At 45.7% G+C, this 26,833-nt stretch overlaps 1 protein-coding gene across 6 annotated transcripts in view; it reads left to right on the top strand.

Annotated features, from left to right (window-relative positions):
* Positions 1-26,833, top strand: part of CNTNAP4 (contactin associated protein family member 4) — a gene marked incomplete at its 5' end in the record, with an annotated part of 292,590 nt that overhangs the window by 259,071 nt on the left and 6,686 nt on the right. For 4 of the 6 annotated variants that reach the window (XR_014224342.1, XM_082241505.1, XM_082241507.1 and 1 more), the window contains 6 exons: positions 4,970-5,209; positions 6,638-6,862; positions 8,813-8,946; positions 11,477-11,564; positions 25,750-25,971; positions 26,378-26,449. Coding sequence is in view for 5 of the 6 variants with exons in the window: in XM_082241505.1 (XP_082097631.1) it covers positions 4,970-5,209; positions 6,638-6,862; positions 8,813-8,946; positions 11,477-11,564; positions 25,750-25,971; positions 26,378-26,449 (981 nt within the window). Of the gene's footprint in view, positions 1-4,969; positions 5,223-6,637; positions 6,863-8,812; positions 9,029-11,476; positions 11,565-25,749; positions 25,972-26,377; positions 26,450-26,833 lie in introns of those variants that run through there. The other 2 variants (XM_082241506.1, XM_082241509.1) reach the window with 2 other exon arrangements.

Here is a 26,833-nt window from a genome sequence, read left to right as displayed (position 1 = left end):
CCTGGATAAACTGGAGAAGCATACGAAGAATTCTTATTTCTTGTCTTTTGACCCTTTCCTCCTTCTGACCAGAGGCCAACTCTTTCTTTTTGGAGGGCTGTTTTGTGGGCAGGAATCTGGGTCCTCACAGCGACCTTGAAGTGGGCGGAGGAACGCAGCAGCCCTGGCCACTTCACACCCCTGGCCAGCCAATCGGGTTTGCTTGGGGGTGTGGCTATGACAGTTTAAATCACAGTGTGGCTGGGGAGGCAGCCTCCATTTCGGGATCTCCCATCCCTCCCACCCTCTTTTCTTACATGGTTTGACAATGGCCTTGCTATGACTTATGTCAGTCGCCTGGTTGTCGGGACCAGGTAGGAATTTTCCACTTGGTAAAATTGGCACTAGCCATTTGCTTTTCGCTTAACTAGTAGCAATCGTCACAACTTTGTAAGGTTAGGCATTGGGTAAGCCCTATTATGGGGGGGGAGGTTGACTCTTCCTGCCCCTCCATGTTAAAGGGATCTGGGAGGGTGGTTCCTGTCCAAAGCCTGGGCATGGGCTAGGGCCATGCCACGACCCCAACGATGACCTGGGGCAGGGCTCAATTGATGTACATCATAGGGCTCCCCCCTTCTGGTGGTTGACCCTTAAAGAGACTTCCTGCAGTCGGGCAGGAGTCAGTTATAGTCTTGCTTCACCCAATTGCCTAAGCCAAACCGCTCATATCTTGTTATGTACTGAGTTGAATAGGATCCAAAATGTAGCAGTCTGATTGGTCCTAGAACAATAGGACTCAGAATGCAGCAGTCTGGTCCTAGAACAATAGGATCCAGAATGCAGCAGTCTGATTGGTCCACAGGAGCCACCCAGTCCAGCTCCAGGTGGAAGTGAATCTGCAACCTGATTGGCCTACAGGAGAATTCTGGAATTAGCCAATCACGTGGGGCCCATTGTGTAAATGTATATAAAGCAGACATTCTGGAGGAACTTCCATTCCTCCTCACCAAAATGAGCTGAATAAAGAGCATGAAATCCACACTCGACTCCAAGTATATTTCACATCTGTAACCAATAAAGTTGTGGCCTTATTTAACCCATTAACCCAATACAGTGGTACCTCGGGTTACAAACTTAATTTGTTCTGGAGGTCAGTTCTTAACCCGAAACCATTCTTAACCTGAGGTGTGCTTTTGCTAATGGGGCCTCCCGCTGCCACTGTGCTGCTGCACAATTTCCGTTCTTATCCTGGGGCAAAGTTCTCAACCCAGGGTACTACTTCCAGGTTAGCGGAGTTTGTAACCCGAAGCGTTTGTAACCCGAGGTACCACTGTATACTTGTGTTTGTGTATTTATTTTGGAGAGAGGTAGGGGGTCCAGGGCTTTGCCACGCAAAACAGATCCACTCACTAGTCTCCAGTCCTTCCTGTCCTAACAAAAGGAATGTAGCTCTGAAACCCCTTTCCTAATCAATGGGCAAATTAGCCTGTTCTTATTGTGCTAACGTCCCATAATATCCCCCTTTTTCTTTTTGAATTATTTAAATTTTAATTAATCTTAAAAGTATTTAGAGAAAGGAAGGTGGCTGCACCGTAAATTGATAGGTGATGTTTTATGTTTGAACCTACCACAGATAGATGGCGTTTTGTGATTTAATACAGTAAACTTGTTTGGCCAACTTTGGAAGATTAATCCTAGTTTCTAGGTAGGGAACCATATGCACTGAAGAACTAATTTAACAGCTCGGCAACTTCAGTAGTAGTGAACAGGAAAATCTGGGACTTGATTTAGCTTCTAAAAGAACTTGGGGGTAGTTTTTGCTTTGTGTATGGCAGTTTTCATCTTTATGATGAAAACAGGAGGCAAACAGATTCTCCTTGCTTTCAAAACCAGGTGTGACCTCTTTAAAAAATGAATGGAAATGTATGGAGGACTGGTTTTCTTATTTAAAAATGTCAGTTATTTAGTAGCTTATTTCTCGAAGTATGAGGATTAGACCATGGGAACATATGGAAACTGAGATGATGATCATATATCTTAAATACCTGCTTGAACTTGTTTGTTTTCAAGTGATTTGTTATACCTCATAGATGTGCATGCATTTAGCTATTTTCATTAATTAAGTTGCTCAGAAGGAAACACTTCACAGTATTTTTTTTCAGCTCAGGTTAGGCACAGAGTTCCTACGATTTTCACCAATTCTTCCTTCCCCTTAAACCTTATGAAAATCTGCTCTTGGGCATTGGTGTGAGGAAGTGTGGATGCTGAGCAATTGTCTAGGGATTAGCTGTGTTATCTGCATGGTTGGTAGCAATGCCTTTGGGGGGAAATGGGGGGGGGGCGAGTCTGTGTGCGACTTCTAAGTCATTTGTTTAGCTGGCTAATGGTGCTGCTGTTTGGAGATTTGTTGTATTTTTGTAGTTGAATTTTATCTGTAATTTTTGTTATGTTTAAGAGAATATATTGTTTCCCTGTTGTCAGGGTTTCAGGGACAGAGGCACAGGTGAGGGGGGAGACGGAGAGCGATGGGGAAGAAACCCAGGACAGTGAGGAAGAGGATGACAATGACTTGAGGTCTTCCATGAGTCTCTCAAGTGAATCGGAGGATTCCCAGAAGGGGGCGCCCCTGGTCAAGCCAAGGGGGGTCACAGGGGGGACTTGCCAGGAGCAGGGAAGCAGCAGGGAAACCCCGAGTGGGAGTGGGAGATCGGGGTCGGCTTCCCAGGAGGAACGGAGTGAGAAGGGTGGAGTTCCCAGTGTGACACGCGGAGCAGAGCAGGAAGGAGACAGGGGAAGGAGATCGGAGCAGGACGTCCTGCCAGAAGGGGCGGAGAGTAGTACAGGGAGTAGTGTAACTGTCAAAAGGAAGGTCAGGGGAGGCGAAAGCGCGCCAAGTTCAAATGTGGAGGCGCGCGGAAATGCAGAGAGCCCGGAGGAGGAGCCTGGCCCCAAAGCACGAAGGACGGGGGGAGCAGGCATCTGAGGGATCCGCGTCAGGGGAAAGCAGGAGGGAAGGAACGCAGGGGGGCAGAAAGACCCTGCGGAAAAGAAAGGACAGGAAGAGGTGGTCTAGCACAAGCCTCTTAAACTGGTGTAGAGGCGGGACCGAGTCAGAGGGGACTTCAAACGTCTAGGCTAAGAGACGCGGGGCTGCGCGCCTCGGTTGTGGAACCAATAATGAACTGCAATAAACATCCTTGTATATAAGAAGAGCTTGGCGTTGGTCTTTTGTGAGCTGAGACCTGAGGCAGCCCTTGACACCTGTTAATCATGCTCTCTTAATTATGTATTTTTGCACTTGGCATTCATCTGTAATGTTTTGATATGTTATAACATTCTATTTGATGCTTTAAGTTATTTGATATTGAATTCAATTTAACTAAATAAATAAATAAATAAATAAGTTACAAGCCCAACTAAAATGTTGATAGCATGTAGGTTTGACTGGGCATGTCTTAGGAATTATTTTATTTCTAAACCCAGCCTTCCACTTTGTGACTGTCACTATTACTATTTATTCTGAGTCTCAATCTGGTGAAAAGGCATGTAGCAACAACAGCAAACAACAACAACATCCATTCTGTGATTCTATGTAGCAATCAGTACAATATTCAGGATCTTCCATTCAGAAAGACTTCCCCATTCTTCTCAACAGAGGAAGTAGGAATCCAATTCATTGGTGATAGCAAAGGAATCAAATTTTCCATTCCATTTTTTATAGTATAATTGTTCCTTCAGATCATTAAAAATGAAACAGATTAGTACCGTATTTTTCATCCCATAGGACGCTCCGTCCCATAGGACGCACCTAGATTTTTTGGGGGGAAATAAAGGAATTCCCCCCCTTTATTTCCCCCCCAAAGCAGGTCGGGGAAACCGAACCAGGTTGAGGAACAGCAGGATGGCGGCGCTGCGCCTCCCTGCTGTCCCTCGAGCTTGTGGGGCTGGCCCATGTCTGCCGGGCGCGAGGGGTGCTTTGCATCAGGGCACCCTTCTCGCCGGGTGGCAGGCTGCTATCCACAGCGTGGGGAGCCCTGCGGGGAACTCCTGCAGGGCTCCAACACGCTGCGGATGTCTGCCCGGCACGGGGGGCGCTCTGCTTCAGGGCGCCCCTCGCACTGGGCGGCAGGCTGCTATCCGCAGCATGGGGAGCCTTGCGGGGAAATCCTGCAAAGCTCCCCATGCTGCGGATGTCTGCGGGGGGCGCTCTGCTTCAGGGCGCCCCTCGCGCTGGGCGGCAGGCTGCTATCCGCAGCCTAGACATCCCTGCGGGACCTCCCACAGGGCTGCCTAGGCTGCGGATGTGTTCCTGAAGCCTGGAGAGCGAGAGGGGTCGGTGCGCACCAACCCCTCTCGCTCTCCAAGCTTCAGCAAAAGCCTGCATTCGCCCCATAGGACGCACCCAGATTTCCCCTTCATTTTTGGAGGGGAAAAAGTGCGTCCTATAAGGCGAAAAATACGGTATCTGTTCTTGTGTTTTCATTGATGGGCTGATAGCATACGACTAATAATAACCGAACATATTAATAATAACAACTGGTGATACTCTTGTTCTGTGCTTCTGAACATCCCATGGTGATTACAAATTATGGTTTCTGAAATTCAGGTCTATGATATATTTACCAGTTGGTACTTACAGTATTTAAAGCACACACAACAAGCTCAAGGACAAAGTATGAAATCCAGAGGAGGGAGGGAATAAGAAATAAGTTTCTAACATTTGTATATTCCCTTGCTCTCAGATAATTCCAATACATTCTCTTGCTTGCTCCCTGCTACTGTCCAAAAACCCTGTCTTTCATAAACAGTTTCAGGGGTTTGACAAGTGCCCAAGAAACTTTCAATATATGCACTGGAGTAGCAGTTATTTGTAAATATTTTTAGATATGCTCACGTGCCAGAATGGATTGTTTTGAGATGTGGAGGTTATTACACATCAAGTCACTTCAATTTCCTAAAAAAAGCTTAAATGAATTTATTTCCACTGCAGGTGGGACTGCATCCAGGCAGAAAGGATTTCTGGGGTGTATTCGTTCTTTACAGCTAAATGGAGGAGCTCTTGACTTGGAAGAGAGAGCAAAAGTAACCCCAGGTGTAAAACCAGGTTGCCCCGGACATTGTAGCAGCTACGGTAACTTATGTCACAATGGAGGAAAATGCAAAGAGAAGTACAATGGATTCTCTTGCGACTGCACTTTCTCTGCTTACACTGGGCCATTCTGTAAGAAAGGCAAGCATGAATTGTAAATTTATTTTCTATGAAATATCAAACTCAAAATGTTAATACTAAGTTTTATGATTTTTTTGAATTTTTAAAACTTCTTAAATTGCTACATTTCTAATGTATGGCTTTATTTATATGTTTTTAATACCAGGGTTGGTTAAGCTTCTATTGCCCAAGGGTTGCACTGATATACAACTACCACTCAAAGGTGGTGGGCATGGCCAATGTATACCCTCATTTATAGGTAAAGATAAAGGACCCCTGGACGGTTAAGTCCAGTCAAAGGGTTGTGGTGCTCATCTCGCTTTCAGGCTGAGGGAGCTGGTATTTGCCCACAGACAGCTTTCTGGGTCTTGTGGCCAGCAGGAATAAACCACTTCTGGTGCAATGGGACATCGTGCCAGAAACCAGAGTGCATGGAAACACCGTTTACTTTCCCACTGCAGTGGTACCTGTTGATCTACTTGCACTGGCGTGCTTTTGAACTGCTAGGTTGGCAGAAGCTGGAACAGAGCAATGGGAGCTCACCCCGTCATGGGGATTCGAACCACCAACCTTCCAGTCAGTAAGCCCAAGAGACCCAGTGGTTTAGACCACAGAGCCACCCGCTCCCTACACCCTCATGTCACTATATCTGCAGTTTGGAACTCAATTTACAGTGGTTAGATCTGCCTTCAATTAGACTTAAAGTTGGCCAGGATTAGTATGAACATTGTGAACCACTTTGTTTAAGTTTGAAGATGTCAGCATTTGATCTGATCATTTAAACTTTCATATTCTCAATGTCCTTCAGTAGAAATCTAGTAATGAAATGGGGATGGGAATGCATACTTTACAAACTTTTACACTCATTACAATGAGAACAAGTTGTGCGTTTGTAGGCTCCTCTTTACAAATATTGTGCCAAGGATAAGGACAGTGGATGGGTGCCTGAGGGCACAAAATGTCAGGAGCAAGCTGGCAGGGATGGTTTTACTCTTCCCTCAGTGTAGAGCCAACACATGGAAAGAAATGATTTCACTTGTTTTTTTGAGAAAGGCAATTAGAAACATGAATTTGCTGCTTTGGGAAATAAACTTGGGTGCAGTGTTCATTTGGCTTGGCTTGCCAAAGCACTCAGAAAGTTGTATTTATGGGTGGTGTGCCAAAAGTCGTATTCACAGCTACCATGTCACTACTTGATGGAGCTGGAAATTGGCAGGGGGAGGGCAATGGCATGCAACCACTGTATGCTGAGTGGCTGCTAAGAATAGGCCCTGACAATCATAGCTAATGTTTCAAATTACTGTGCAGAACAATTGCTATTCTAATTTGTCTTTCTCTTGGAAATGTAATTAATGTTGTGTTTTATTGTTTTCCTTTTAAAAAGGAATGACAACCTTCGTTTATTTCAGGATGATGCTAACAAAACACACAATTTGTGCATTGTTTCAGAGATCTCTGCATATTTTGGAGCGGGCTCTTCAGTTGTGTACAACTTTCAGGAATCTTACAGCTTGGCAAAGAACTCCAGTTCTCACGCTGCGTCTTTCCATCCGGATATGACGCTGAACAGAGAAGCAATCACTTTTGCCTTTCGAACGATGCGGATCCCAAGCTTACTCCTTTATGTAAGCTCCTTCTATAAAGATTACCTTTCCATTATTCTTGCCAAAAATGGTGAGTACGTCATTATGTATGCTTTGGCAAAGTTAACATTACCATGAAACTTTTAAAGTTTTTATGTAGCATGCTTCCTCTCCATCCATTTCCTGTCTGCATATTAACAGAAATGACAGTAAGAAGAGTGGCTTCTCTGTTTCTTCTTACATTCATATCTGCAGTTGAGTAGGAGGACCTGTAGGGACGCGGGTGGCACTGTGGGTTAAACCACAGAGCCTAGGACTTGCCGATCAGGTCGGCGGTTCAAATCCCCGCAACGGGGTGAGCTCCCATTGCTCGGTCCCTGCTCCTGCCAACCTAGCAGTTCGAAAGCACGTCAGAGTGCAAGTAGATAAATAGGTACTGCTCCCGCGGGAAGGTAAACAGCGTTTCTGTGCGCTGCTCTGGTTCGCCAGAAGCGGCTTAGTCATGCTGGCCACATGACCTGGAAGCTGTCCGCCAGCTCCCTCGGCCAATAAAGTGAGATGAGTGCCGCAACTCGAGAGTCAGTCACGACTGGACCTAATGGTCAGGAGTCCCTTTACCTTTACCTTTAGGAAGACCTGTATGTTAATGATAACCTGATGCTGAACAGATGTTTCTGGGTGCCAGTGGCATGTGGTCAGTGGGCTAGGGAGACTTGGCTAAATGTTCCTGGTAAATTACAGAAGCTTCAGCCCAGCTTAGGGAGGGAGGTGCAATGTTCCAAAAGGGTCCAAGAGCCTTTCCACCACCTTCCCAAAGCCCACAGGCTTTGAGAAGGGGGCAGGGGGGCTACAGCATCCTGTCAGAGGCCTGTCACCTCCTCCCCAAAGCTGGGAATGGAGGCACAATGCTCAAACGTGCGCAACATGACCCTTGCAAGCTGGCACCTCTGGCCTTAACTGTTCCCCTACGAAAAATTTCAGCACACGCCACTGTTGGATGCTAATCCATGCACCCTGATGCCATCCAGGGCACATTTCCAGGCCATCATTCTGGGTTCTTTCCAAGGCTTTCTGAAAGGAGATGCTGGAATTGAGCCTCACATCTTCTGCACGCAAAGCATGCTCTCTGTCATGCATTCTTGTATTTTGAGTTATGTTTATGATTTATTTATGCATTGCATTTATCATCTACCTTTCTTCCAATAAGCTCTAGATCAGCCTTTCTCAAGCTGTGGGTCCCCAGATGTTGTTGAACTCCCATCACCCCTAGCTAGCAAGGCCAGAGCTCAGGGATGATGGGAGTTGTAGTCCAACAACAGCTGGAGGCCCAAGGTTGGGGAACACTGCTCTAGATGGTGCACATAGTATTTCCCCTTCCCATTTTATTCTCACAGCAAGCCTCTGAAGTACGAATAGGCGGAGAAACAGTGACTGGCCCAAAAATATCCGATGAGCTTCATCACAGAGTGGGTTTTGATACTGGGTGTCCCAGCTCATAGTCTGACATGCTACCCACTACATAACACTGCTAGCTTTTCCTATGGAGAGAGCAAAGCAGTGGTTGATAGATTGTGGCCTTATGGTTTTCCCTGTAGACTGCCTTTTTGAGAGAGCAGGACAGTCCAATTTTTAAAAACTGTGCTGCAGCTCTGGGCTTTTACACTATGTTTCGGATTGTATTCATATTCATGAACACTCTGGATAATTATGGGTTGTATCCACCTAACACAATCAGAGTTTAAATGAATAAAACCAAGTTAGTTATGTTCATTTATTTCAATAGCCTACTCTAAGTAGAACTAATATGAAAGAGTTAAACATGAAGGGTAATTTCCATATTTTCTATCTTCTGTGTCTCCTTCTTATTTAAAATATTCCTTGGGTAAGTAAATAAAATATTCTACCACCATCATTTTCCAGATGCATTTATGTAAACTGGAAACCAGGTATTATGTCTATACCCCGGTCATGAACATTGAAAACTAGGCGTTTTGTATATACCAGTCATGAAACTAAAATATCATTTCCCCAATTCCTTCAGGAAGTTTACAGATCAGGTACAAGCTGGATAGCCATCAAACTCCTGACATCTTCAGCATCAATTTCAAAAGCATGGCCGATGGGCAGCTTCACCGTGTGAAGATTAACAGAGAGGAAGAAAAGCTATTTGTGGAGGTAATGCAAAAAAGTGAAAAGAAAATAAAGATTGTCATCAAAGAGGACGAGCCCCAAAGCAAAATAAAATAAATAAATACAATATAGCATGTCCGTTGTATGTGTGTGTTGAGTGCTTATGTCGAGTGCCTCAGGAAGGAAAGCAAAACATAGCAGACTCTTGCTGGGCAGAGAGAACCTTGGCAAAGTGATGTCTTTGATGTTTATCTTTTCCCGTTTAAAAAAAGGTCAAAGTCTCATTCACAGAGTATTGGCACAAAAATAACAAAATCCTGATTCATGTCATCTTTCCAACTAATGACTAGAGCAGGCTAAGATTGATAATTTATATAGAACAGCAGGAAGCACAGAAGAACTGCAAGGTTGTTGTTTTTTTTTACCCCTATCAAACATTGCAATTTTAAAGGCTTAATGAAGAAAGGGAAGAACCTTGCTGGGTGGTGGTGTTTTTGTGGCTTTTCTCTTCTTATACCTAATAGTGTTTCCCGAACATCTTCTAACCAAGGTACCCAATTCTCCTGTAATTAAAAATGGAGGCATGTTTCTATATTCTGTTTATATTCCGCCCTTTATCAATCCCACTGATCACTCTGTCTGGCTACATCTTCACATACTATAAAAGCTGTACAGTATTTTCTTTATATATATAAAAAACCTAAGCTGATAAAATACAGTTAGAGGAATGAGGTACAGTGAGGCTGACATGGTTCAAGCACACTGGCAGAGTCAATCCCACCTCTCTGCTGCTTTGCATCTTCCCCTCTTCATCCCAGTTTAAAAAGGGGGAAATGTCCCTGGCATGATACAATGCTGCTGTGAAGAACAGCTCATTTTATACAGTGGTACCTCTGGTTATGAATACTTCTGGTTATGAACGCTTCAGGTTATGAGCTCCGCTAACCCAGAAGTAGCTGCTCCTGGTTGCAAACTTTGCCCCAGGATGCGAATGGAAATCGTGTGCCAGAGGTGCGCACACAGCGGCAGGTCCCATTAGCGAAAGCGCGCCTCAGAATAAGAATGGTTTCAGCTTAAGAACGGGCCTGTGGAATGAATTAAGTTCATAACCAGAGGTACCACTGTATTGTCTTTTATTTTCAAAGGGCATGGGTGTTCATGGGGAGGAGTCTGCGTACTTTGTTCACCAAGGGGGGGGGAATCATTTAGAAAACCACGACTGCAACCTTCTGTTGATTAATCAGTTATATTAATTGTTTAGAAATCTTTGACCAAAAGGCATCCTAGTGTTAATTAGGCAACAGGATTCAATCCTTTAAATCCTTTAAAAAAATGTGTTTGTGTTGTTGTTTATCTGGAGGGAGGTGTTTTGTTGTGTGGGTGCGTTTCCTTGCATCATCGTTTTTCTTCAGGGAAATTGGATGGTATCTTGGGTCAAATAGATGGCTTGACATCTCAGTCTCTGATCCAACTTTCGCCTTGCACTCAGTTTCTTGGGCAAGTCTTGCTTTATGACTATCCCACGGTCGCCATGTTGTCATTAGACATAACTGACGGTAGGCACTTTGTGGCAATATGTGAAAAACAGTTTCCCAAATTTTGAAATTTGCCCATGGACCCCAAAATGTTACTAATAAATTCATATTTATTGTGTGTGAGAGAGAAGCTTTGACTTCTCCCAAATACTGCTTAAAAATTCCAGCCTCAGTTAGACCAGAGATTGGGTTGAGCAGGAAGAATGCATGTCTGCAAAGCAGCCTATTGTGTGAAATAGGCTTTTCACTTTTCTTTTTTAGAGCTGTCGTTAGTATACATTTTATGAAATCTATTGTAAAAGAAAATATAAATCAGTTCTGTCTGTTTTTCAAAATGTATTATGACCCAAGACTTCTAGTTACTTCTGTGGAATATGCACTTCTACGGGGATTAATGAAAAAGTTACTTGGAAAATGTATTTATTCCTACCTCATTACACAGTTTCTAAGAGGACTGGAAGATTAGCTTGCATAAATCATATCTGAATGTGGTTGCATTGAACAGAACCTATTGTAGAAATGTCGCAATCAAAAAATATATTGGGCTAAGAGCTTGTGGAGCACAGATACGTGCTGTCATCAGCATTTGAAGGCAAGCAATTTATATAATAACACAGGGACTTTCATAGCATCGTAGTTAATTATTTCAAATTTAAAAGTTCATTCTCAGATAAGTAAGAGCTTTTATGTTTGGTAGGTAAGACATTTTTGTCCTTTCATGAGGCTCGCCAATTATACTGTACTTAGAGATGAATAGATAAGAACTACCCAAATGGATATTAAAAGAGCTGTTTATAAGTTGTCATTCCTTAAACAATATCTTGGCCATAAAAGCACAGTTAAAAATAAATAAATCAAAGAGAGGTCTTTACAAAGTGGTTTACCTAACTGTTACCTGTGTTTTAATAAATTTCGTATACCTTTAGTGTCGTTCTCTTAAGTTAATTGTATCATTGATAATTATTTCTTTTTCCTCCTCCTTACCATTTCAACTGTCCTACATCCAACTACTTTTTGCATCTCACTGAATAATATTGAAGATTGACCACAATGAAAGGATGAAATTCTTTCTTTCTTCGGATACACAATTCAATGCAATCAAATCGCTCACACTTGGCAAGATCCTAGGTAAGTACATTGCTGTAGATTTTCCCTAAAAAAATAATCTTAATCTCTCTCTCTCTCACGTTCACACACACACACACTGATGCTAATCTTGTTGAGAAACATTTCTTTTTCACATTTGATTAGGCAGAGAGTGACAATCAAGGTAGAAGCTTCATTCTTGTCAAAGTGCATACATGTAATCGCTGGTAAGTGCTCCTAGAAAGATGTGCACGTGGATTCCATTAAAAATAATTTCATACTTATCTTTTCCATTTTTGCAATCAGGCATAATGAAACATGGCATTCTCTGTGCAGTCTAACAAAGAAAAGGCTAAATCACACTCGTGTTATAGGCAAAAGAAAATGAGTTAATTGCTCAAGCTGCAAAATGACATTCTTTTTGAATGATGCACCTTTGCAAATCATATCACAGAAGTTCTGTTTTCGAATATGTTCATCTATGGAAGGAGATCAAGTGATGCAACTTGTGGCATAGCATGGCCTCCCAGAATACACAAAGCACATCATTCTGCTATTTTATTTCAGGAGGAATGATCAGGACTCATCAGGGGGTAGTGGTTTGAGAGTTGGATTTAGGTGGAAGAGGCTTGGGTTTTATAGAGTGTACGGTAAATATGGTAAAATATTGTGAATACCTTGTCCTAAATAGTTGCCTGTACATGAATACAGCTTGTAACTTTGTAATCTTTGATTTAGCTTTCAAAGCTCTTCTGAGAAGCAAGCAAACCATTCAGTGGTTCAAAACGCCAGCCTGTAAAAATGTCCAGTGGTACAAAACTGCTGTAATGAATCTTTCAGAAAAGAATTGATGGAATTACAAATGTAGAATGTTGATTATGTGATGCAGTACATTTAAAGTGAGTTTTCTTACAACAATCCCAATCTTTCCTTGTGACTCCAAAAGACTGGGGTGCGTGTGCATGGAGTCGTATCCAGCTCAGGACACAAGGGCATTGAGACAGAGTGCAGAAAGTGCTGGAAAAACCCAACTTTCACTCCAACCAGCTTAGTTCCCAGTTTGCCCTGGTCGCACTGTAGAAATAGCTTATTGTGCAAGGGTTGAGTGGGAATTTCCCCCCATCAACTGCCTTGAGGGCAGAGTTGACCATTTCTGCTGGAAGGATGCCAATAGATGGGAGAGGGAATCCAGTAACAGCGGACAATTCTATGCAGGCAAATAAGTTACAAGCACACACCAGTGGTTAAAGGCACCAAGATGGTGAGTGTAGATTCCCCATTCCTAGATACTTTGAACTGAACGAGCCTCTTTTAGCAACGTAAGAGGTGTGGCGAGATGGGGCAGAATCAGTCAGCAGATCGCTTCTAACTCAGAGATGGCAGATTGTAGTGTTTGTGCAATTAATAGGCACAGCTCAGACATCAGTTCTGCATCCTATATGACAGGCATTGGCTTGTCCACAGGAGGTGAATTGACAAGGTTTTGTGGTAATGTATCAGCTTCATAGGGACGCGGTGGCGCTGTGGGTTAAACCACAGAGCCTAGGACTTGCCGATTAGAAGGTCGGTGGTTCGAATCCCTGCGATGGGGTGAGCTCCCGTTGCTCGATCCTTGCTCCTGCCCACCTAGCAGTTCAAAAGCATGTCAAAGTGCAAGTAGAGAAATAGATACCGCTCTGGCGGGATGGTAAATGGTGTTTCCGTGTGCTGCTCTGGTTCGCCAGAAGCGGCTTAGTCATGCTGGCCACATGACCTGGAAGCTGTCTGCGGACAAACACTGGCTCCCTCGGCCTGAAAGCGAGATGAGCGCCACAACCCCAGAGTCTGAACCTAATGGTCAGGGGTCCCTTTACCTTTACCTATCAGCTTCATCCTTCTCAGAGATAGATCAGGCTCATTGTTATTTTGGGCAGAAGCTCTGAAAGTTGCTTCTGCTTTAGGCAGATTTCCTGTACAGTTTGAGTAATCACTGCCTATCTCCTTGTTATAATAAGCATTATGTTGTGACCCTCGTTGTACCAGTCACAAGTCCACTTACCTTAAGTGGTCAGGCAGCATTGTGGCCTGGTCACAACCCCATGTCAGCGATCCAGAGGCCAGCTGGTGACGACTCCAGGCCTGTCTGCAGATTGGCCAATGACAGGCTAGCCTGGGTACAGGGATTTTCCAGGGGACAGAACCAGCCAGCCAATGAGCATTGCTTCCGCCCGCTTGGGAGAATAAATTGAGGCTGTTGCCACACTCCTCCTCGGTTTTCCTTCAGAACCCTCATAGCAGTTGTCACAACTTTGTAAGGTTAGGCATTGGGTAAGCCTTAGTCTTGCCTCTGCCTACCCCTCCTTGGTTAAGGGTATCCTGTTAAAGGGATCAGTGAGGAGTTGCTTCTGTCCAATGCCCAGATGGGGAAAGGCCATAGAACTATTCCAGCAGGGACCCCTCGGGGGGGCAACACTATTTTATGTAGGTTGTAGGGACCCCATTGTGTGGTTTACCCTTAGATACACTCCCAGCAGATAGGCTGGAGTTAAATAAATGGCTTCACTCAATGGCTGTGCCAAAAATTCACATCCATTACCAATAAAGGTGTGGCCTATTTGAACCCCAAAATTGTATATGTTGTTGTCTGGTCTGGTTATTTCATTACATAGGGAGTGGCTGTGTCACAGGGCCTTGGTACACAAGTGTCTTTCCTCTTTATTCTGGTTGTGGGTGCAAATGCTAAGCATTGATAAATAATACACCTGTAATTTCTCTGAAATACTCTTCCAGCTGGATAACTGTGTAGCACACCCCATTGACCTTTCAGTGCTAGAAATCAACAATGCTCTATGCCTGAAAGTTGCACAATTTTCTTGTGTTAAATGTGAGTGAGAAATTACGCTTAGTATAATTTAATTGGAACTCTGCAGAAACGACACCTCTTCTGATCCAAATATGAAGTTATTAAAAGCTGGACTCATACTTGTAGAAATAAAAAAGGGAAAGAGAACCTTTCATGGAAGATTTTCTTTTCTAATTTGAATCACATTTTCTGTCTGGAAACTAATGTGTGGAGGCATAGAAAACATGCATGCTGTGTACATTTTTGTAAGCACATTAATTTACAGCCAATTAACATTTTCGTCCTTGGTGGCAAAAATTAATATAGCGCCACTACTAGATGGATGTTACCTTCCACAAGCAATGTGCATAGAAATTTCAGGAAAACTGAAAAGGGCAGGCAACCAAAATGAGGTTGTATTCAGGCAATACTTTATTCTGTTTTCCTAGCATTTCCTTACCCAATAATTTCTACATTTTATGTGATCTTTCACATGACTTAAAAGCCACTTCTGGAAATACATCAGAATGTAGTAGAAGTTTAGCACTCATTTCCATGTTTATTGCTTCCAGGGAAAAAATGCTTTTGCAACAACATTAAGCCAGAAAACCTTGGGAGTTTTGTGCTGTAATTTCCGCAGCATTTTCAGGGATTGTGCCATGTGATGAAATTCGGGATGGTATTCCAGTATAGGGGTGGCACTGTGGGTAAAACCTCAGTGCCTAGGACTTGCCGATCGCATGGTCGGTGGTTCGAATCCCCGTGGCGGGGTGCGCTCCCATTGCTCGGCCCCAGCGCCTGCCAACCTAGCAGTTTGAAAGCACCCCGGGTGCAAGTAGATAAATAGGGACCGCTTACTAGCGGGAAGGTAAACGGCGTTTCCGTGTGCTGCGCTGGCTCGCCAGAGCAGCTTCGCCACGCTGGCCACGTGACCCAGAAGTGTCTGCGGACAGCGCTGGCTCCCGGCCTCTAGAGTGAGATGAGAGCACAACCCTAGAGTCTTGTCAAGACTGGCCCGTATGGGCAGGGGTACCTTTACCTTTACTATTCCAGCATACAGTTCCTTTCTGCTGTTTTGATTGGTGAATCATGGGGAAACAGAATCACAGATGGGCATAAAGCGTGGTGACATGTTCAGTGATGTCCATTGTTGTTCTATACGTCCCCACTGATGTGAGTGAAACTTAGCATAACAGGGTGGTATAACCCTGGAAAAGCCACAGTTCCACTGTGGAGTGTAAAAGAAATATTAGAAGCTGTGAGAGAAGCAGTAGTATTATAACCAAGGAAAACAAACAGTAATCTCCATGTCTGAATGTAAAAGTATGGTTTATAGAAATTTCTAAAATCTAGTCCATGAATCCGAAGGAAAGCATTCTAACAGAAGTTTCATAATTATGCTATTTTGTTTAGAGTTCTGTTATGTGCTCCGAATGTTCTACCCATTTTCTCTTTAATTCTGAGGATAAATGTGTGAGACAAAAATGGAAATAGGTTCAGTGTTAAAGTATGTAAGTGAGGTAATTGTGTCTTCATTTTCTGAACAATCTCAAAACACAAGAGAGCTAAAGACAGTTCTCAGAACAAGGATAAGTTCAGAAACAAGTACACCTATGAACAAAATTTGATATTTTTATGCAACATCTTATTTTTTTATGCAACATTTAGAAAATGCCTACTAGACATGTCCAAGTGACCTGTTTATTGAGCATTCATCCCAAATTGTTTGCAGAGAGAGGTGACAGCATTGGCTGTTTAATGAGCACTCTGACAGATTCACTTTCCCATGTTCTTCCTCATCACTTACCTTATTCAAAAAGACTTCTTTTGGGGAAGCACCTTTGTTCTGAATGGCTCTGCTGGTTAGCATAACATTTGGAGAGAAAGATGCAGGAAAAGGCAGCCTTAAGATACTCAGGCGTCAAGTCAATTAGAGCATTAAAAGCATGCACCACCACCTTCCATTGTGCCCAGAAACAGGCTGTCCCCAAGCAAAACTACTTAAGGATTGGTCCCTGCAGCCAGTTGAAGTTAACAATCTAGCTGTTTCATTGCGTGGACAGGTGGAGTCCCCCAAACCCTGGGCGCACCCCCCCTCATTTGGAATAACGACTCAAGACAACGTGCTATGGGATTAAATTGGCCACAACTTTATTATATTTCAGATGTGGATAGACCTTGGCTCAGGCATTGGGCATTTATCCCTTCCAGTCCCCAGCCAGGGATCTGGCGAACATCAGGGTTATCCAGTGGGGGGGGGATGGGCTGGCTCTGGAGAACATATGTTCAAGCAAAGAGAGCTCGCCCCCATTACACCGCCGTCGCAGGGGAGAGCAATGACAACCTCTAGGCGTATGGTCAAAGCCTCCCCTCAAAAACCCCTTTAACGGGGAACCCTGGTATCGCTGCCGCAAAGAGGAGGGGGGCGTGGGTCACTGCTGCACGCCCCCCCCATTCAGGAAGATAGACTAAAGGATTCCTCCCAAGGCCTGACACCACCAAAGTTGTGACGTTTTGCTACGGGAAAGGCAAAACCTGCCAATGCAGGGGAATTCCTTTCCGGCCTTTCAACAGTGACCTTGACGTAGCAGCGCCCGCATACCTGTGGAGAAAAGGTTAACCTGCAAAATAAGTCTTAACTGAGGGTGGGTAGGGTGGGAGAAGCTCTGGAGCCAACTGAAGATTCCAAGGTAAGATCCTCCCTCTATTGTGTGGGCAGGTAGTCCCTCCCCCTACCTGGCCTGGTCACCTTGGCAACGCTTCCCCAGGCAGGATTGGACAACTGACTGAGGTAGGCGGAGACCTCCAGGTATCCCACCTGGGGGAAGGCGAAGCCAAGCCTGTGCTAATGGAGCCGCACAGGGTCCAGGGGCTGTGTGCATCCACGCAAAGGGCGCCCCCCTTTTAATGTGGGGAGCGGTCATTGTGAAGTTTCTGAACAGCTCCATTGCAGTTAGTCATACGTTATGCTGGACCAGGAGGTCTCTAGAGCTGGCAGTCCTTGGTCAAGCATAACCAGGGATTATCAGTGAGACAGCCTCCTTAGGTGATGGATACATAGGATTGCCACCCACCCTGTATAATATGGAATCGTCCCGTGTTTCATTGCAAAATGTTATGTCCTGTATTGATTCCATACATGACACAGTTTGTCTTGTATTTCTGCTCCCCCCGCCCCTCCACCATGCTCTAGGCTAAGTTAGGGGTCTTCTCCAAATCCATGTGTATGAAAGGGTGTGAAAAAGCCGTTTCCCTTCCAGGGGAAACGAAGTTGCGGGCTGGTTGCAAGCTCACCCCATGTGCATGGGGCATGGCTAGCCCCCACGTAATAGGGAGTCCCCGGCCGTGTCACCCTTAGTCCGACCAATCCGGTCCACCAAGGGGAGTGGCTAGCCCACGGCTAGGGACTTGCCCCTTTTCTCCTGGGGTGACCCTGGGTGAGATTCTAGTTGATGTGCATCAACAGGGCTCCCCTTACCGGTGGTTAACCCTTCTGAGACTTCCTGCAGGCAGGCAGGAGTCAGATATAGTCGGCTCAGTTCCAATGCCTAAGCCAATACCACTCACATTCTGTAACCAATAAAGTTGTGGCCTTTTTTAGCCCATTAACCTAAAATACTGGTGTCAAGTGTCTTTATTCCAACAAAGGGGGAGAGTTCTGGGCCTTGCCACGCAAGGGTCATGTATTTAAGCTCTGGGTAGCAAAGCACAGAGAGATTTACAAATTCATGTCTATGTGTGTGCGCATGTGATGAATTTCCTGCTTGGCAGGGGGTTGGACTCGATGGCCCTTGTGGTCTCTTCCAACTCTATGATTCTATGATTCTAATTTCAGAGAAGCCCCCTGTTAAGCTGCAATAAATTGTAATGGATTGCTTTGAAGTCATCTCAGCATTGGGTGGGGAAAAATGCCCCCCTGCCCCGTCCTGTCCTGTATTTTGTCAGAACAAAGGTGGCAACCCTAAAGCAGAGGGACAGAGAGGAGACAGAACTGTGTGTCAAGTGACCTGCCAAGGAGCCCCAAAGCTAGCCAACCAGTATTGACATAAGAGTCAAGGCCAGTCTGGTCATCTTTTCTATAATGAATGGAGAAAGGGACCATATTGTCCTTCTCTTCAGGGAGCAAAATATATTGGGCCCACTGGAATCCGGTTGACTGCAGCTTCCAGTAGGACTGGGCTCTGTAAATGTTAAATATCCCAATAATATAATACAGGCTTAAGTGAGAGCTTCATTGTAGCAAGCTCTTTAGGCACAAACATTTGAGACTATAAATGAAATGTCATGATCGGTATAGTGGTCTCCAGCTAATTAATGAAGAAACTACATCACCTATGCTGCACCTGTGAACTAATTAATGGAAGTAGTATTGTAACTTGACATCACCCATGTGGTAGAATCTGTGACTGCTGTTCTGAAGTGTACCATTTGTTTTTGTAAGTAGCTCACATGTCTGCAATATTATGCAAGGTGGTTTTTTGTTTTTAGAATCATGCAATGACTGTGTGATAAAGACATTAGGCTGACATTTTGCCATAACCTAATCTCCACTTGGCATGTTAAAATTGAGCTCTGCATGCATCTTGCAGATAGGAACAAATTAGCATACAGGTGTTTACTAAAATAATAGCAGCGATTACCATCACCAGAAAGGCTTAGGTTCAAAAATACTCTGTAAGGTTTGCAAGACTTGATGTAGTGATAGGTTTACACAATGTGAAATAGATCTGACTTCACAGAATAGATGTTTCTCATTATCTTGCAAGGAAATGTGTCTTCGGCCAGGCTTGTCTCTCATGTTATGAATATTATATGCCTCATAGTTTGTGAATTAGAGTAAATTTATCCACATGACTTCCTTACAGTTCAAAATAAAACAGAGCTGAAATTTCTCAGATAATGTTTTGAGAAAAATTCTGAGATGTGTCTGAGATGGCCACCTTGCAGACCTTTCTCAGCCTATTCCCCAATATTTTTGTGGTGTGGCAATATGGAGGACATAAAATGGTGACTAGCTTGCCACACTTTCAGCAGCAGGAGGGGAAAGGGATAGCCTTGTGTCAGGGGATGATTAGCTGCTTGTGCTTAAAATAGTGCCCCTTCAGAGTTTGTGCGACCCCACAAACCTCTGTGTGTGACAGAGCTCCTCAGACATGTCTGCTCTAGTCACTTGTAGAGTCCGACAGTGGCTGTCTGCGGAAGCGCTTCCAGCAAAGAAGTTCCTTAACGGAAACGCGTCTCCTGGACTCACGACGTGACAGCTTCCGGCGAAGCATAGGTCTCCCTGCAGTTGCTTCTGACACCTCCCCGCTATTTTCGCTCGAAGTGTCTCTCACCCCTTTCTCTCCCCTTCTGCTTCCTGCCTGGGCTGCTGCGTCTCTCTCAGCATTACTGAGATCCTCCTCCAGAGACCCCGCGCTCCCCCTACTGGTCCCTGCTTTAGCTGTTGACTCTCTCCCAGTCTCTGGGAGCCCTACCACTTCCCTTTCCTCCGATGTCAGTTCCCTGACATCCACCTCCCCTCCAGGGCCCCCCTCTCCCCCGCCCCTACTCTCTCCTCTGGGCAGTGAGGAGCTGAAACCCCTAAAAGAATCCTCTTCATCTTCCGACGTCTCGAACATTTCCCTCCATCGGTCTTCGTTCCGACTCGCTGAATCCTCCTCCACCTCGGAATCAGCGAACCCCTCCAACTCTTCTTCTTCGTCGGTGGTGGCGAAGTATTCCCTCCGGAACCTCGCCACTGGCTGGGGTTTCCGAGGGAATCTCTGATGAAAAGTTTCAATCAAAACCTCGTCATCTACATCCTCTGCCCTGACCCAGGTGTTTTCCGACTCCGGCTCCCCTTCCCACATTACCAAATACTCTACTTGCTCTCCCCTCCACCTGGAATCGAGAATCTCCGCTACATGGTAGCTGTGTTCTTTTTCCTCCATAGCTGGTCCCCTATTGACCCTCCCCTCTCTGTCCCCTATATACGGTGACAGCAATGATCTGTGGAACACTGGGTGCAACTTCATGTGGTTAGGTAACCGGAGTCTGAAAGCCACTGGGTTGACCTGTTGCGTGACTTCAAATGGGCCCAGTCTTTTGGGTCTTAACTTCTTACAACCTCCTTTAAATGGTAACCCTTGGGTGGACAACCACACCTGGTCCCCCACCCTAATGCTTTCTCCTTCCCTTCTGGTTTTGTCTGCCTGCCTCTTATATTCCTCCTTCGCCCTGTTTAAATTAAGTTGGAGCTGGCGATGGATCGCTTCCATTTCTTCAACGAACTGTTCTGCGGCTGGAACGCTCCAGTTCTCCCCCTCCCCCCCTGGGAAGGCTCGGGGATGACACCCGTGATTGGCCAAAAAAGGGCTCATTCCCGTGGACACGTTCTCCGCATTGTTATAGGCAAATTCTGCCAACGCCAGCTTCTCCACCCAATCATTCTCTCTGTCATTCACATAACACCTCAAATATTGCTGGAGGACACCATTAGCTCTTTCCGCCTGCCCGTTGGTTTCTGGATGACGGGCAGTTGAGAAATTCACCTCTACATGCAATAAGCTCATGAGCTTCCTCCAGAACCTGGAAGTAAATTGTTTCCCTCGCTCCGAAACCACCCTCAAGGGGGCACCATGCAATCTAAACACATTTTCCACAAACAATTTAGCGGTTTCTTCTGCTGTGACCGCATGTGAGCAGGCTATAAAGTGGGCCATCTTGGTTAACAGGTCTACCACAACCATAATGGCTGTCTTCCCTTTGGACCTGGGCAGATCAGTCATAAAATCTATTGCCACTGCCTCCCATGGTCTTTCCGGCGTGGGTAGTGGTTCTAATAAACCTGCCGGTGCCCGCCTCTCCCCCTTGGCTCGTTGACATCGGTCACACCCTCTCACATACTCCCGCACATCTTCCCTGACCTTGGGCCACCAGAATTCCCTGGTAACCAGCCACATGGTTTTGTGTTGCCCAAAATGCCCTGCTGTGGGGCTATCGTGCAGTTGCTTGAGTACCTTTTCCCTCAATTCTCCTTCAGGTACGTATAACGCTCCCTTGTAGTACAACGCCCCGTTTCTCTCCTCAAAACCCCCGGGTTTGTCTCCCTCCCTCCTGAGACCCCTGAGTTTGTCCTGGGCATATTCATCCTGCACCGTTCCCTCTATCAGTTCCCTTAGCCCCACCAGTGCCGCCCCACACACCCAGCGATCCTCGGGAATGACATGGGTCTCTTCGGGTGCACCCTCTCCCTCCAAATATTCAGGTTTGCGTGATAGAGCGTCCGCCCTAACGTTCTCCTGGCCTGGTACGTAACAAATCTCAAAGTTAAATTTGGAGAACTCCTGGGCCCATCTCAACTGCCGTTGGTTGAGCACTCGCGCAGTTCTCCAATACTCTAGATTCTTATGGTCCGTGCGTACTTGCACCTTCTGTTGTGCACCAATTAGTAGGTGCCTCCATCTCCGGAAGGCCTCATAAATCGCAAGAAGTTCCCGGTCATACACCGTGTAGTTTCTCTCAGATTTGTTCAGCTTTCGCGAAAAGAAGGCACACGGTCGCCACTCGGACCCCTCCTTCCCTGGCTGCAGAAGAAGCACTGCCCCTATGGCTCTGTCAGAAGCGTCTGTTTCGACCCTCAGCTTTTTTTGTAAATCCACATGTAGAAGTTGTTCGTCAGAGGCAAAGGCCTTTTTCAGTTCCTCAAACGCTCGCTCCGCCTCCCCCGTCCAAACAAACTTCTTTTTGCTGCTGAGACAGTCCGTGATGGGCGCCGTCAGGTGAGCGAAGTTTCGGATGAACTTACGATAAAAGTTTCCAAACCCTAGGAACCTCTGCACATCCTTCTTAGTCTTGGGGGTTTTCCATTCCAGCACCGCTTGAACCTTGCCGGGGTCCATGGCCAACCCCTTGTCTGACAAGCGGTACCCCAGGAATTCCACCTCCTTGGTATGAAACTGACACTTCTCCAGTTTCACCCACAGTCTGTTGGCTTGCAGCCTGCTCAACACTTCTCTGACGTCTCTCACATGTTGCTCCTCATTCTCCGAATACACCAACACGTCATCTAAGAAGGCCACGCAATTCTTGTAGAGCAAAGGCCCCAGTACATGGTTCATAAAGGCTTGAAAACACGCGGAGCCTGCTTGTAATCCAAAAGGCATAACGAGATATTCAAATGCCCCCAAAGGGGTGAACATGGTGGTCTTCCATTCATCCCCTTTCCTTATACGTATCAGGTTGTACGCCCCCCTTAGGTCCAGCTTTGTAAAAATCTTTCCTTTTCGCACCCTGGTCAAAATATCATCAATCCTGGGCATAGGAAAAGCCACCGGCTCTGTCACTGCATTTAGGGCCCGAAAGTCACATACCAGTCTCGGCTTGTCCGTGTTCTTTTTATCCACAAAAAACACTGGGCTACCCCCCGCTGCCTTGGACTCTCTGATGAAGCCTCTCTTCAGGTTCTTGTCAATGAACGCTCGCAACTCCTGCATCTCCCTGTCTGACATGGCATACAACCTGCCTACAGGAAGCTGTGCTCCAGGGAGTAAATTGATCTGGCAATCAAAGGGCCTATGCGGGGGTAGTTGGTCAGCTTCCTTCTCGCTGAACACGTCGCTGAGATCAGCATACTGTGATGGCACCTTCCCCTTCTCCATCACTTCTGTCCCTGCTAGGGTGGCTTGGGCCCCTGCTGACCCCTTTTCCCCCCTGCAGTGTTCTAAGCAATGTGCGGAACCGAAGGAAACCACTCTTTGATGCCAGCCCACCAGCGGATCATGTAGGGCTAGCCAGCTCATTCCCAAAATAATGGGAGCGCCTCCCAAGGTGGCCACATTAAACGCTATCAGTTCTGTGTGCCTTGCCACCCTCATTATCATTGGGATGGTCTGCAAGCTGACGCCTCCTCCCAACAGTTCTCTGCCATCGATCGTGGTCACCTGCAGGGGGTTGCTTAAGGGGATAGTCTGTATCTGGTGTTCAGCCGCAAACTCCTTGCTCATGAAATTGCAGGAGCTGCCTGAGTCCAACAGCGCCTTTATTTTTAGGGGGTGTCCATTTTGCAACTCTAGCGACACTTCAATCACTAGAGCAGGTCGAGGAGCTTCTGGCACTGGCACTTGGGAAAGGGGCACTTTCACTGCTCTTTGGCCTGGCTGCAGTGCCCTGCTGGCAACCAGGCGTTGGCTTTTACCTGCTCCGTTTCTCCCTGCTCTTCCCCCTCAACAGTTCCCACCATCCCTTGCCATTCCTTCCTCTGGGGGCAGACTCTGGCAAAGTGGCCTGGCTGTTGGCAGAGATAGCATTTCCGGGGTCCCTTTCCCTCCTTCTTCGCCCCCTCACTGGGCTTTGAAACTGCGCGCGCGCGGGCTGTTCCGATTTCCATCGGCTCTGCCGGCGGGAAAGCTGGCTCAGGAATGTCTGGAATGCGTAACTCCTTCCAACGTTCCCCTCTCCCTTCCCGCCTCTCCAAGGCTCTTGCCTCCTGGCGCACTCCAATGGTCAGCGCAGATTTGGTCAGCTGATCCATAGACACCGCCCTGGGGCTCCTGGCCAGCTCGTCTTTCACAGCTGAAGAAAGACCTTCTTCAAATAGCATCTGAATGGGTGCTGCCGATAAATCCCACCCCAATCTGTGAATCAGCATGGTAAATTCAGTCCAGTACTCACGGACAGATCTGCTTCCCTGCTTGCAAGCCATTAGCTGTCTGCGCACTCCCCCCTCCTCAATATCGCTGGAGAACATGATATCCATTGCACGAAAGAATTTCATAGTGTCCTTCAGGATATCGTTGTGCGTTGCCATCAGGGGTCGAACCCAATCTCGCGCCCCCTTCTCAAGATGCCCAATTACGAAAGCAACTTGGGATTCCTCATCAGGGAACTCATCAAACTGCACATTCAGGGCATATTGCATTTCAGTCCTAAAGGCATGGTAATCCTTGGGGTCCCCCCCAAACTTCTGCACTAATCCTGGTACCTTTCTGGGGAACTGAGTGGTTCTCCCCTTCTTGTCTGCATCTTGAGCCCTCCTCTCCTCGAGCCTCGCCGTCTGCAGCGCAAGTTGGACCTCCAATGCTCGGTATCTGTCTTCCAAGCTTGGACCAGCTCCACCCCCTGCGGCTCCGGCTCCTGCTGGGTCGCTCATGATGCCTTCTCCTGCACAGGCAGCGTACAGAGACTGTCGGACTGCTGTCAGGGGATGATTAGCTGCTTGTGCTTAAAATAGTGCCCCTTCAGAGTTTGTGCGACCCCACAAACCTCTGTGTGTGACAGAGCTCCTCAGACATGTCTGCTCTAGTCACTTGTAGAGTCCGACAGTGGCTGTCTGCGGAAGCGCTTCCAGCAAAGAAGTTCCTTAACGGAAACGCGTCTCCTGGACTCACGACGTGACAGCTTCCGGCGAAGCATAGGTCTCCCTGCAGTTGCTTCTGACACCTCCCCGCTATTTTCGCTCGAAGTGTCTCTCACCCCTTTCTCTCCCCTTCTGCTTCCTGCCTGGGCTGCTGCGTCTCTCTCAGCATTACTGAGATCCTCCTCCAGAGACCCCGCGCTCCCCCTACTGGTCCCTGCTTTAGCTGTTGACTCTCTCCCAGTCTCTGGGAGCCCTACCACTTCCCTTTCCTCCGATGTCAGTTCCCTGACACCTTGGGAGGAAAGGAATGAACTGTGAAACTGTCATTGTGAATAGTAACCCCTCACCCAAGAAACTTCTGAAGTCCTCCTGCCTCTAGTCCCCAATTTTTCTGTCCAAAAATGGGACAGAGAACTTTGAGAGTCCATTTGTGCAAAACTGTGGTTCAAATTGGAGATAAAGTATCTTGAATTAAAATTTCCCCCTCAACACATAATTTCTTAAGTAAGTAAAGCTTAATATGGGTAAGGAATACATGTGACAAAATAAAAAAATAACATAGAGCTTAAGCAATACTGGTAAAATATTTGTTGTATGTGAAACACTCTCTTAAGACATCAGAATTTGACTGAGTTGCTGTTGATAGCTTTTATACAGAATGATGTATGGTGGTTTACATATTCATGATTAGGATTATTTTCCATTAATGTTTGAAGTTTATGGAGAATGAATATAAATATATGCAATAATTAAAACATCTGAATTGAGTTTTACAGTTTGGGCTTTGAATGTGGAATAGCTAATTAAAAAAAATATATTGGCAGACTAGTAACTGCCATACATATTGTCTCTCTCTCTTTCTCACACATGCACACACGCACACATACATATATAATGAATATATTCTCATTAAAAGCAGTCCAAAAATGGGGAGATGGCAAATTTGCATATGTTGCCAATGTGCATAGAGGCTCAGAGGAATACAGGTTAATTATTCAATTATTCTTCTGTCTCTTTGTTTTGTACATTTGCACTATGATTAATTTCCTTCTGTTTCTTTTGATTAGCAGAGAATAGTGATGTAGACCCGGACACCATGAAGGCAAACTCTCAGGGGTTCGTTGGATGTCTCTCTTCAGTGCAATTCAACCATATCGCTCCCCTGAAGGCAGCGCTGCACCATTCCAGCTCGGCTCCAGTCACTGTGAAAGGACATTTCACCCAGTCCAACTGTGGCACTTTAGCAGGAGCTGACTCAACATCAAGTGAAACAACTCATTCATTTGCAGGTAGCAAGCATATGGCTCTCATTTGTTCTACACCCTGAAACAGAATACAAGACAAAGGTTCAGAGTTTACATATTAGGTTGCCTAGCAGTAAACCTAAAGGATAGGGTCCAAAGGTACTGGGTTCTTTTCCTCCCACCCTCTCAACCTATGTCTTTTCCTCTAAGTGTTTATTTTTTATTTTTTGTATGTGCGGTTTAATTATACACAGTGAATTAAAAGCAACAACAACACCCCCCCAACACCCTTGTTCTTAGAAGCCTTGCATATATACTATTGTGTACCTGTTTTGTATACCTGTATGTCATTGCATATACAGTAAGTAGGCTGTAGCTGTGTACATGGATATATTGAAACTCTCCTCTCTCTGCTTGCCTCTGTCATTTTCCCTTTTTGTTTCTGCTACAGATCATTCGGGACCAATAGATGAGGGAGAACCTTTAGCTAATGCAATAAGGAGTGACTCTGCAATTATTGGAGGTAATAGGGATCTTAATAGGCCAGCTGGTGCCATTTTTAAATACCTTTGGATGTTTCCGTAATAATTCAAAGTGAACTGGTGCCAAACCAACTGCAACCCCAACCATGTTTTAGGGCATTCACAAGTCTGAAAACACACAAATGAGCATGCACCAGGAAGTCATTGTTGGTTATACAGTAGCTCCTGAGTGTATGGCTGTTATGTGTTTCCAGTGCCCTTCAAATTTAACAGAGCAGATTTGGTCAACTTCTGTTGGAGGTGTGGATCTCATCTTCGCTATTGGTTGGAAAAGTGAGTAAGTTTTATGTCCTCTGCAGCATCCTTTGTCATTTCTGTAGCAAAGTGTATGAAGTGGTTTTAGAAAAAGGTTTTTTACCCCCAAA

The sequence above is a fragment of the Podarcis vaucheri genome, assembly GCF_965113315.1.
Source record: "Podarcis vaucheri genome assembly, chromosome: 11".
NCBI lineage: Eukaryota > Metazoa > Chordata > Lepidosauria > Squamata > Lacertidae > Podarcis > Podarcis vaucheri.
Note: the sequence above shows the minus strand (reverse complement) of the source record. Positions and strands in the feature narration are given on the sequence as shown.